The sequence below is a fragment of the Siphateles boraxobius genome, unplaced genomic scaffold, assembly GCF_051911475.1.
Source record: "Siphateles boraxobius isolate OS27281-9 unplaced genomic scaffold, OSU_SipBor_1 105, whole genome shotgun sequence".
Taxonomy (NCBI): Eukaryota; Metazoa; Chordata; class Actinopteri; order Cypriniformes; family Leuciscidae; genus Siphateles; species Siphateles boraxobius.
The window spans coordinates 205,210-218,657 of NW_027508706.1; the positions used below are offsets into that span (position 1 = coordinate 205,210).

Here is a 13,448-nt window from a genome sequence, read left to right on the forward strand (position 1 = left end):
AACCGTATATAAAATCAATTTGTAGTGTACATTTATGCACAAGTTTTCATTACTTGAGTCTACTCACTTGCCATTGGGGACATTTTGCACTAGACATTACATACTTCCAGACTCTGGAGTTTGAAGGATGTGTATTTCCTCCATTCTTTCTCTTATCTTAGGTCAGCAGGTGTGAGAAGTTTGGTTATGGTGTGATGGTGACCCAGGTGGCTTCGACTGCCCCAGGCATTGTGGCCTTGCAAAGCTCAGGTAGCTAGAAGTATTATTTATGACCAGTTTCATCTACATCAAGAGAGTTAAGAAAAACATCTTCCATATTTTCTCCTGACAGCTTCAGACAGCAAAGGTCATGTTAAAAAAATACTGAATTACATTGGTAGTGTTTCTGCAATCATTACATTTCCTGGTACTATTGATTAAGGACTCATGCACGGCATTAGTCACTGAGACAACGTTGCTCAAGGGAAATGTTTTAACATGGAAACTAGGTTTTCAGGCTGTTAAAGGAGTTGAACTTTGAGTGGATTTGCAGGGTTTTTACAGACAATCGTGGTGGAGCTGTGGTCAGCCTTGGAGTGTGGTCGAGAGGATGTGAGGGTGGTCCATCCGAAATCTACTCCAATGGACCCTATTGACAGGAGCTGCCTCAAGGTTCTGACTCCCCTATCATTTATCTTGCAATTAATATTCAGAAATGTTTTGCTATTTACAGTTATTTAGAAGCAATATACTTCATTGAGATTCTATGGATAAGGCTTTGATTTGCCAATGTCCACAGTCTGCCTATAAAAGCTACACTGATTAATTCCATAAATAAATGCAACCGTGTGCACAATGACCCACCAACCACATTAAAGTTAATATGAAATTACATTCACAACCCATTTTACCTGGTTAACATTATCCAGTAGCAAATTATTACATTTAATAAAAGATTATGAAAGCAGACCTTTTTCATTTTGTTTTGAATAAACCATTAAGGACGAACACTAGAAAACGAAATACTTTTTGACATTGTTTTGACCCCAAATATGGGTGATATATTTCTGAATGGTTTGAGTGAGTTTTGTGTGTGCGTGCGTGTGTGTGTGTGTGTGTGTGTGTGTGTGCGTGTGCGTGTGCGTGTGTGTGTAGTCCTTTTTGTCTCTAGTCAATCTACTTTCTTCACCTCACGCTGTGTGGGAGCTGCTGGGACATCGAGCGCTTCCTAACAAGACAGAGTACAATCTGAGAGAGATGGCCACATCAGTTTTAGTGAGTATAATAGACAAAGCCAAACTGGCCTATGTATGTTTAGTCTCCACTCACAGCCATGAACCGCCCACAGTCTGTTCACTGATCTTCTGATGCCTATTGTTCACATAACTAACTTCTATCAAGAGATTTCGCAATACAAACAGTATGAAAGAAGGATTTTTTCCGTGAGCGGTATGATCAATATATACTGTACAGTATACAAGGTTGTTTTATTCTGAATGAAGAATTTAAAAAAAACTAATTTTTTACAAATTTTTTAGCACGGATGAATTAAATTGATCAAAAAAGACAGTGAAGACTTTTTATATTGTTCGAAAATTTCTATTTAAAAAAATGCTGTTCTTTGATCTTTCTATTTATCAAGAATCCTGAAAAAATAATCACTTTCAACATATTAAGCAGCACAACGGTTTTCAACTGTGGTAATAATAACATTTCTTAATAAGAAATGTTTCTTATGTGCCAAATCAGCATTTTAAAATTATTTCTAATCACAGCAGTAATGACCGCTGAAAATTCAGCTTTGCATCACAGGAATACATTAAATTTTTTAATACATTAATATATGAAAATCAATTCAAATATGTAATCATTTGAATTTAAATTGTCATTATATTTTACAATAGCACTGTTTTTACTGTATTTTTAATCAAATAAATGCAGCCTTGGTGAGCATTAAAAAATCTTACTGACTCTAAATTTTACAACGATAGTATGTATATTAACTAATCATTTTACAGAGTCTCTACACATTTCCCTTTTTCCCATTTTTTCCAACCATTCATAGGGGACTGCTTTATCATTATTTGTTTTTAAATAGTACATAAAAGCAAAATGAACTGTGGTTGGTGAACATGGCCAGACGGCGTCTTCCAGTCTAAGTTGGTGGTTCTTGGCTACAGAAGACTAAATCATATCTAAGTCGTGTCTGCTGATAAAACAGTATTGATGAAGAGACAGGTAAAACTCTCAGAGTTGAAGAATATGAAATCTAGCAGCTCAGATTTTCCTCATTTGCAGTTCAAATCATGATCATTGGAGGGCACACTTTGACTGGTGTGTCTTTGAACTCTCTGTGGTCTTTGTCACACTTATTTTGAAATCATGCATTTTTGATAATGACTCACTCACTCTTCCCGTCAGGACCTGATTGACCGTCTCATCATTATTAACTCTGATGCAAAGATTCACTCCCTTTTCAACTACGAGCAGTCCCACACGTTTGGCCTGAGGTAAGATCAATAGTTCACTTCTCTCTACCAGTAAATGGAGAGGAAGAACACCGAAGTCATAGAGGGTCCTTATAGAGGTTTATTATCTGATTAGACTTTTTTTCTCTGTTCATTCTTCTCTGGGGATCAATGGCTGATTGATTCAGCTCTTTGTGTTCTCTGTGCTATGATTATCCTGAATTAATGCCAGACAGGGTGATACCAGGATATGAAAGAGTTCTTGGGCTCACAAAGGAAGTAGAATTGACTGGTGTAATCCACCTACTTATTAAAAAGGAACACTTTTGATGCATTTTGTTCACGTAAATGAATTCCCATAGTTTAAAAATAAATTCAGCTATCAGAAACAGAATAAGTTCAGCACTTTAGATCACTTGCCGCAGCTTGATCTCACATTTACATATATGCATAGTGCTGTGCCAGTTATTTCCCCCCACCGGTGGTATTTATATTGAAAAGGATTATGTCAATATTATCATTATGAGTATAACATAACGTAACCTTCCACATTTCATAAGGAGCCTTTTTTAGAGGCTTTAATCTAGGTTTCTGAAAAGGGCAAAATAATTGAGTATTAAGAACAAGGTGGTAATAAAAAATCATGTATTAATATTGCATGAACAGACCATCAATTTACAAATATATATTCAGTGGTTTCACACTCTCAGCAGCTAATAATTCACAGCACAAAACACAGTGTTGTTGGCGCAAACAATGTTTATGCTCAATGCAAATTAACTATTTATTTTATTGCGTTTTATTTTATCTTGTGTCGTTTTATTGATGCTTTTCACGGATGAGAAAATGTCAAAGCAACCTACCCATTTTGGCATCTGCCTAGTTAGGTTAGTGCCAAAATACTGTAGAGGTCAATTGGATGAACAGCCATTGACAGCAAAAGATATAGGAAGCTTTTTCTCCTCCCCTTTTAACTTCTCCTAACTATGTGATAAAATGGTTAGTTATTACTTGTTATTTGCATGTGGCAATGTTTTCCAAGTCCAGAACCAGAGTTGTAGTATGGCAGGAGATTAGGTTCTATTTGAGCGTAAACATTTACAGTATAGATATGAAAAAGTGTTTTTAATCATTTTAATCCATACATGACCGCTAAGATTGAATTGTCAATTTTGATTGAGATTTTAAATAAACATTCTGTCTCCTGTGAGTTTCTTAGCGTGTGTTTGCCTTATTCCGCCTGAATCTAAATCTTTATATGGCATTTTGCGTTAGTACAGAGGAAGTTGCCTTTGGCAATCCAAAGATCAATTCTGATGAACCAAGTGCTGTTTATTTGTTGCTGTCATGTTAGGTTTGCTGTATTTCCCTTAATAAAGTCAAGATGTAAGTTGTGGCATAGAAAAGAGTGAGATCCTCAGGCATATTCTAGTAAAAATATAGAAATGCATTATTTTCATCATTATCCATCCGGTATCAGTTCATGTTAATGGTTTGAGTAGAAACATTGTTTACACCCTTGAAAGTTTGCAGGATGAAATAAAGGAGATTCATAAAGATAAATAAGGAGAAACTAACAATTAGTACGACTTTATGAAGAAAATGTGTGTGGGTGCCCATGTAAAACTCATCTTTTTGAAAGTTGTGAAAACACTATTGTGGAGTTTTTCTTTTGCTATTTTAGCAAACGGGAACAAAATAAATTTAATGTAGTCACTCATTCACAACTATTGACACCTATGACAACTTCCGCTTCTGAGAAATCCCGGAAATGTGAAAAGGGTCAAATGGTTGCATGTCAAACGAGCCCCGATGATGGTCTGCATGAGCAATCTTTCACCCTCATGTGGAATCCCTGATCGTGTGGGATTCCTATAAGAAATTGCCTGCGAAAATTTGCCGAACAAAAGTAAATCTGACCACACTCTGAGTCTTCATCATCCTAGAAGACCCATGAAAACAGTCATACAATGTTTGATCAGCACACAGTGTACAAAAGCTTACAAAACAAACTCTTAACTCATAACCAGAAATTAGTCAAGGTTCAGTCTTTTGAATTCTTGTTTCCTTATCTAAGATACCAACTCTTAAAGTAACTCTAAAACTATGATTTCTACTAATAAGTTAAAATGGATGACATTCTATGGAGTAACGATTGCAATAACCAGACAGAGAGTGCAGCATATCTGTGATTTGATCAAATGACTCATTAATATATGTCTGGCTGGTGGGATGACAGGGCTCAAGAGGTGAACAGGCACATAAAGCAACACAATATCCTGGGTGTGGGTATGTGGGAAATGACAAAACTGTGACTCTTGTGTTTGTGGAGAGATCCACATGCTATATGATCAGTCCCACACTCTTGTGTTTACATGGAACATTTCCGTTTGCGAAATATCAGCATGTAGTTCACGCCCTCGGTCATTTGAGGTGTGTTTTGAAATCCTTCAGCTCAAGTATTTATCTGTAGACGTTACGATATCACGTATATGTTGTGTATAGATAAATCGCCCCCTTGTGTCAGATTTGAGAATAAGCATTAGGCCTATTAAAAAAATTAAAAACAAAGGAGGTTAACCAACATTGTTATGCATCTGATCTGTAAAGGTGTTTAATTTTCTTAGTCAAAAAAAAAAAAAAATATTATTTTTTTTTTTTACCTTCCCATCATTCAATAATTTACAGACTTTGAAGAGCTGAGTGCTGTTAGGATGATCTGTATCCAAACATCTGACAGTTATTATGCTTTGGATAGCCCACTCGGCCTTGTGATCATAGTCACATTAGCAGAGAATAGGCTAAGGCTGCTGACTTCACAGCCAGTGTTTTTGAATGAAGGAACATCCTAAATTAACTGATTTCAGACAGACTTCTAAGGCACTATAACATCTATAACGTCATGTCTAATGATCGAGAACAAATTCAACTGAGCTTTAGACATTAGTCTACTAATGACTTATAAGTTGAAAATAATGAAAAGAATTGACATTTATGAATTAATTGACACCTACCTACAAATGCCTTATTGTTTCTGCATTTTTCAGCTGGGGTAAGTGAAAGTATTTTAACATAATAAAATGACTTATGATTATGAATTTAAATTTAAGGTAATGTAGAGAAGTTAACGCAAACATCAAGTCAAAATTTGATGGTACAGAAGTATGCACAGATACTGAATGCACATCATCCATTTCTCAGCCATGTACAATTAAAATAATGTTGCTTGTTCTTTGTTTTCCTTTTTAAACCTCTTCCAGGCTCTTGAGTGTGCTGTGTTGTAACCTGGATTCTTTTCTTCTGCTGGAGTCTCAGTATAACCTCACCGAGTTACTGCTGCAGGGCCATAAGGACAATGTCACAGAGCCGCCCTCAGGTGAAGGGTGAGTGACTAACTCTGACTCTATAGTTTAACAAGACACTAATTCAGGGTCAACCAACAGTCACTTAACAAAACTGTTTTATCATTTACCATAGACTTAGATGTCCTGTATGTACAATATGAGCATATTGTTGAAACCATAGACTGTAAAAAATAGATGGACGACGCCCCTTCGTTCTCTTCCATTGGCGAGTAGTGAAGCCGCCATTGTCCCGATATGGCGCTGACATCTTGGGACTTGAGTCTGCACGGTTGCGATTTCGGGACCAGACATGCGCAGTAGTGAGCAGGAAGTAAAGCCGCGAAATCAACGTCCCGCTCTGGTCCCGCCCTCACTCTCGCTGAATCAATCGTAAACACGCGCCTCTGCTGCAGAACAAACCATTATGTCGGTGTGAAATAATTAAATATAGAAATTTAGATATTAAATTTAAAGCTCCAATCTCCTCAGTCCTCCAAAGATCCCGAAAAAAAGTCCGTTGCTGCTTCAGTGACTACTTTGCTCAGAGAACTTGTCAATCACAGCTGTCAAGCATGTACGCCACAGCGCTGTTTTTATAGCATCAAATGACTAACTAAATACAAACTTATTTTAAAAACAAACACTTGAAATTACATCAGTGTGATGACAACTATAGTAAATGACCGAAACTATCTTTGGAAAAAAGATATGTGAAGTGTAATTGAATAACATGGGGAGGCGGGGTTTATGAGCTATACTAGAAACAGTCACCGGGGGGCGATCGAGACGTTTTGGCTTCACTTTTCAGGGCTTGTGCGGCAGGCTTGGTTGAAACACTATCCATTAATTCTTTATATTGTTTGTTTATACTGTCTTCATCACCCACAGGGAATTCATTTTTTTTTTTTTTTTTTTTTTCACAGGGAATTCATCATCGATGGACTGTCTGTGGAAAGAAACCATATCCTTGTTCGTATCTGTGCAGTTGGTGGCCCGTCAGAGAGGAGACTTCCTCGCAGAGCCCTGGAGAAGGTGAGGGTACAGTTGTGTACAGTTTATCACGTTGTACATACAGAACCACTGAAGCAAAGTGTCACAGTTTGCAATTTGGTTTCAAGACACATTATTTATTTACACTAAATAAAAAGCTGTTTCATCCTGGTTATTCAGTTCGGAAAAGAGATAGTGAGATTTAATCTGTTTTTGAATACAGGATGCTTTTGCACAATTTTACATCATTGTAACTGTGCCCAAGTTAATAATCTAGTTTTAGATGCCTCTACATCTCATGTTTAGAATTTAAAAAAACAGAAATGGGGTCTTTAATATCAGCATTCATATATCAACATTATCTCCATGGAGGGGTTTATTGCTGCTTTGTCAGTTGTTTATTAAAAATGTACTGTATTTCAAATGTCTCAGAAATCATTTAAGTGGTGTGAAAAACAAATATTGTTCTTCTAAATAGAGCTTTGCGGATCCTTTGTTGTTATGTAAAGAGGATTTGCAAAGTCTGGTTACAAAATTAGATGCATATGTGACAGTTTGAGTGATGAGTGATGACTTAATATGACATATAGTATGTGGCTCTGGTTGATGACTCAACGCATCTTTAAGTGATTATCACGACTGGATCTAAAAAAAAACTGCAGTCTTTTGTGTTTGACAAACAAAGCCCTTATGTGTTATTCTTTATTTTGTTTTATAATGAAATCAGACTCTTGATTTCAATCTGCAATAATTGTTTATTATTGTAGCAATGGAAAAAATATGTTTTGGCACAGTGAAGGGAGATGCTTAAAATTTAGAAAATTATGACCTCAGGAGGTCAGACAAAATATACCTTAAGCTGTCATTCAGTACTAGTGGCTAGCTTGTTTCATAGGTTGTTTTTTAGTTATTGATAAATATATATTTCCCATATATTAAAGACAAGAAGTTGTTGTTTTGTTTCAAGGATAAATGGATGAGCTTGTTACTTTTTGATAATTTTTTGTAACTGTGAAAACCGTGTAATAAGTGTTGTGCACACAGCTGTGTGACAGCTAATTACTATGTTTTTACAAATTAAAATGAGATGATATTTAAAAATACAATACTGTTCAAAAGTTTAGGGCCATTAAGATTTCTTTTGTTTTTAAAAGTAATTTTGTGAAATATTACAATTTAAAATAATGTATTTTTTATTAATATTTTTGTTAGGACAAAGCTGAATTTTCATCATTACTCCAGTCTTCAGTTTCTCATGATCCTTCTGTAAGACCGTCTAACTCGATCAAATGGCGGTATTCGAATTAGCGGTGAAGGTCTTTGCGTGTTACTGTCTTTTCACGTGGCAAAGTATTTTTGGTTAAATGCAATACATTTTATCTTATGTATTAACTCGTTTCATCTGACTCCATAAAATGAAAAGGTTTTTCAATGATATCTGTGCATCATTAAATGTGAGCGAATGTTTTACTATTCTTTTAAACTCTTGAATGAAAATAATGTCAAAGTCAATTAGAATAATCAAATGTCACAATTTAATATGTCAGGTAAATGTATCATTATAATTTCATAATCAATTCAAGGATAATCAATGCAAAACATCAAATGCTCTAGAACAAAGAGGAAAAAGTTTACCCGACAAGAAATGCGTGAGGCTGAGAGTCTCGCAACTCTCAGCCTCACGGGCCGATCTCAGATATAGAAAAGGCCCTGAGCTCTCGCTGCGTTTCATTATATACCCAGACCTCATTTCAAATCTACCGTATTTTCCGGACTATAAGTCGCTCCGGAGTATAAGTCGCATCAGCCCAAAAATGCGTCATGACGAGGAAAAAAACATATATAAGTCGCACTGGACTATAAGTCGCATTTATTTAGAAATTTATTTAACAAAATCCAAGACCAAGAAAAAGTTATTTAAACAGACTTTAATTCATTAAAACAGAAGGCATTTAAGTTATTCAGCTACACACAATAGCACAAAGAACAACAGGCTGATTATGTGTCCGGTATGTTGTTAACGTAACACATCAACAGTTAGCTACACAATAGCATAAATAACATACCTGAGAGGCTGAATAGGATCAAATAAAATAAAAAAAAAACATAAGACAGCGAGTCCAACAGTTATCGGTAAAGCAATTTCACCAAGCTCCCGCGATCTTATTCCACATCACTGAAGAGAGATTTTTTCAGCGGTAAAACTAGCTGTAGTCTAGAGCGCATAGAGCGCTCTCTCGTGGCTGTAGACGGTAATGTCACCCCCAATTTCGGCAAATGATGCATTCACGTCATACCACAAATACATCAAAAACTCGTAAATAATAATCTGGGGCCGTCAGTGATCCTGTGACGAGTAAATCTTGGTAATTTTGATATATAAGTCGCACCTGACTATAAGTCGCAGGACCAGCCAAGGTGTGAAAAAAAGTGCGACTTATAGTCCGGAAAATACGGTAACCATCATTCACAGTGGAAATTTACCTGTAAGTCACCATTTGCTAGCAGTGGAAAATTAGCATTCAGTCAAATGGTCGAATGTGTTAACTCAAAGACACACCCTCCAGTATTGGAGGGTGTGGAAGATATTTCTAAACTTCCTAAGAACTTTATTACCTTTTGGGTTTACTTCTTTGGGAATGAGACATTTGTACCAGTCGTACCGAGACATTTCAAATAATACCAAATATGTATAAAACTAGATGATAATCATTCACATTAAACCATTTAGATTCTTGTGTGAATTTGGGAGATCTCTGCCAGGATGAAGAATGGGGAGAGAAATGTAGATTAGGATGAGGGAGGTGAGACCTTCGTCTCAATAGTGCATGAGGGGGAGTTCAAATGTTAATTTCCTTTGTTTTTTCAGAGAGTGGCCCTCTCTTAAAGTCCTTACAGTTTTTCCAGTCTTACACTTCTGTTACGGTACGTGTTGGTAGGAAGCACGAGGAATACCAGGAAACAGGAGTTTAATAATCAAAAATCTCAGGAGATACAAAAAAAAACACGCTATAAATAAACGAGAACGGACAAGGATTGAGGGACAACACAGGGTATAAATGCATGGGCTAACAAAGGAACATGATCAGGTAAGTGACCGAACACAGGTGAATGAACTGATGAAGACAAAACACCGGTGCTGTAACTGAACACTAACGAGGAGCAGGAAAACTGGGACACAGGACTGAACCAAAAACACTAAGCAGGAGGAAACACAGGACATACATGTAACAGAATCATTCTATGATTGATGCTTAATATTCGTGCTCAAGAAACATTTATAATTATTATCAATGTTGAAAACAGTTGTTCTGCTTAATATTTTTGTGGAAACCATGATGCATTTTTTTCAGGATTCCGGGATGAATAAAGTTAAAAAGAGTAGCATTTATTTGAAATAGAAATAATTACATAATTATGGTACACTGTGGTGGCTTATGTTTTTAAGCTGTAGGAGGCAAAACCCCATGTTTTTTTTAATTGTATTTTGTTTGATAAACTATTAAAGGGATAAATGAGAAATCTGTCATCATTTACTCAAGTCAAGTCAAGTCATCCTCATTTATATAGCGCTTTTAACAATGTAGATTGTTTCAAAGCAGCTTTACAGAGATAAACATATAATTTAAGGTAACAGAGATTGGTTTGGTTTTATAGTGGTTCTTGTAAAATGTTTTTTCCAGCTAAAGTTAGTTTTGATTGATTCACTTCCGTCGAAATGATCATTTGTTATTAAATTAGGGGCGGGTAAGACGACACCGTTCTCTCTAAACAGACTTTAAACGTGAACCTGTGATAGACGCTGATGGCGTTCACATGCGCATTAAGAATTGAATCTATAGTTATGTACGTTTGAATATATGTGCGCAGGTTTGTAATTCCTTACGAACCATGCCTAAACAAACTACTTGTCTTATCTATAAATTTTGATGCAGAATTTAATTTTATCTTATCACTTTGGATAGGTACGCGAACCAAAAAAATCCACAACGCTTTATCTGTAGAGTGGTATAGGGATCCTCCATAGGGAGATGCTAGTTGGCACTTCAAGTTGTTCCAAACCTGTATGAGTTTCTTTCTTCTGTTGAACACAAAAGAAGATATCGTGAAGAATGTTAGTAGCCAGACAGTTGGTGGACCCCATTGACTTCCCTAGTTTTTTTTAGTTTTTTTTTTTTTATTATGGAAGTCAATGGGGTCCATCAACTGTTTGCTTACCGACATTCTTCATGCCACCACAGTGTACCATAATTATATAAAGTGTCCCATCTGTCCCTTAGGGAAGTGACCCTTACCCATGGCCAATGGTGTTTGCCTACCCTCTGCCCAAGTTTTACATCCTTGACGTGCCCAAGACTCTCCGCACTAAACAGGGTAAGAACAATCTTTTAAAGCACTAGGCATTTTATGTGTTATTTCCCTAATTTATGAAAGCAATCCTCTTATTTAACAGTCACAGTTTGATTCAGTGTTTTACAGCGTTCTACTTTGTACTAGTAACTTCAAGGACACTTTCTCTCTTTATGACAGACTCATTTCTCTTCTTTACTGTCACGGCGATACATCTTTATTTCAATGTGATAGCTGTTTCCAACTCAGTAAATAGAGACTAGAGGTTCTTAATGCCTAGTAAACATTCTTTTTTTAGGAACATGCATCAGTATGTGTGAAGGCCTACTCTATGTCTCCGTGATGTTTCTTTAAATGTTTACAAGACTTGAGTCAGTATATTGTCCTTTTGAAGGCCAAGTAGTTATACAGTTGGTAGTTACAAATCAGTCACAAAGTGCGTGCCGTAAACTGTCATGGACTTTGAACACTGCATATTTCTTCTCAGAGTCAGAGATCAGTGCTTTCTTGGCCTCGTCTAAAGAAAATGAGAGAGATGCTAGCTGGATGGATGACTGCAGGAGACAGTTCTGCAAGACCATGGCTACAAAGTCAAACACTCTGACTGGATACGGTATGAGCCACATTCAGCTCTGTCTGAAATGCACAGAATCTCTTTTCTTTTTATTATTTAAAGCCCAGTCACCTTGAGGTAATAAGGGGTGTAATGATGTAGGATAAATATTAAGAGGGTCCCAAGCATAGACACTTCTCCTAAACACCAGAAGAACTAACAATATCCCATCCTTTTCAGTGGAAATCCTATCCTACCACAGTCAAATTTTTTTCAGTGCAGATCGTTTTGTGATCCTATCACAGTGTAATGCAGGCTTTGCAAAGAGCCTGTTATTGAAGGCCGGGACAGCACAAACTATATTAGGCTCGACAGCAAAGCTGCAGCTCGTGAGTCAGTGTCGTTACTCATTTCATATGCAAAGAGGGCATTTACATAGAGGTCCTAAAGGCACAACAGCAGCCTGTTTAATGTGTGGAATAGTGGAAAATCATTTAAAAAAATACAACTAAATATGACTGTTTTTGCACATTAGTGTGCAATTGATTTTTAGACTTACGTTATTGGCATTTATTTACAACACACCTTAATGTCCGTTACAGTATAGTTTGTCTTTTTCTTTAATTTTACGGTCTGATCTCTGCAAGAAAGACAATTGATTTACATTATATCCATTAATGATAAAGCTGTAAAACCCTCTTAAACCATGCTGTGTTTTTCTGGATTAAGAGTATAATATTTCAATATATTATATTATAGCTCAAGATAATCTTTGATTTCTCTAGCATCCACTCTTTATATGACAGAGGCTCTTTTGCATGAGATTTGAGGTTTGATTCAAAGGGAATTGCCTTGACGGTTAAGTTTCCTCTTTTCTGTTTGCTGCTCTCGTAGTACTTGCTGATCTGTTGGAGAAGGTCGTGCTGCATCTCTCTTCTTCATCTACCGACTGCTTCTTTCCTCCGGCTGAATATAAAGGTAAGTCAAAAGCCCTTCAAAGACCTCAAAATACCCTTCACTTCTGATGGAATAAATTGAATAAGAAAAACACAAGCATTCATGTGAGTATACCTTTGTGTAGTATAGCCCTGCTTCTCATTACTGTACATTACAGGGTTAGTTCACCCAAAAATTTAAAAAATTGACAATTGTCCCTTCATTGACAGTCCACACAACTACACTTTATCCCTTCAAAAAGTTCATAAAGATATCATAATATTAATCCATATGAATCGAGCAGTTTAGTAAAAATTGTCTAAAGATGACTAGATTGCTTTATTTGATGAAGAGATTGAATTTAGGCTTTTATTCACACATAAACATTGATCAGCAAACGTTGGTTCTTGCATAAACTCAAATGTGCTGTGTAACACAGAAGAAGGAGCCTCATTGGTCCTCGTGCATCAAGCAACATGAGTGTGATTAAATTATGTCAGAATCCTCATTTTTGGGTGAACTAACCCATTAAACAACAAATATTTTATGATTGGATGTGATAGTGTCATGTTGCACAGCAGTATTTAAAAGAAAAATTGCTTTCTGCTGGAAACTTTCGGCATCCCACCTGGTTAGCGTATGCATGATCACCATGGTAAATTTATTGTAAAAATCCTTCTGGAAGCTTTCTATTCATGCAAACAGAATCATTTAGAAAACTGGCGAATAGTTGAGGCTCTGTGGGTTTTATCATTTATTATCAACTGTACACTTTATTAAACATAATGGTTCTCAGAAATAATATTGGACATGCTCTTTTGTTTAAAT

The 13,448-nt window shown here is 36.3% G+C and overlaps 1 protein-coding gene across 2 annotated transcripts in view; it reads left to right on the forward strand.

Moving 5' to 3' along the window:
• The window catches only part of tbc1d32 (TBC1 domain family, member 32), a 49,143-nt gene that overhangs the window by 16,405 nt on the left and 19,290 nt on the right, over window positions 1-13,448 (forward strand). For both annotated transcript variants that reach the window (XM_077247079.1, XM_077247080.1), the window contains exons 20-28: window positions 162-249; window positions 533-651; window positions 1,135-1,254; window positions 2,401-2,489; window positions 5,708-5,830; window positions 6,715-6,823; window positions 11,062-11,155; window positions 11,619-11,744; window positions 12,579-12,662. In XM_077247079.1, coding sequence (XP_077103194.1) covers window positions 162-249; window positions 533-651; window positions 1,135-1,254; window positions 2,401-2,489; window positions 5,708-5,830; window positions 6,715-6,823; window positions 11,062-11,155; window positions 11,619-11,744; window positions 12,579-12,662 — 952 coding nt within the window. The remainder of the gene's footprint in view (window positions 1-161; window positions 250-532; window positions 652-1,134; window positions 1,255-2,400; window positions 2,490-5,707; window positions 5,831-6,714; window positions 6,824-11,061; window positions 11,156-11,618; window positions 11,745-12,578; window positions 12,663-13,448) is intronic.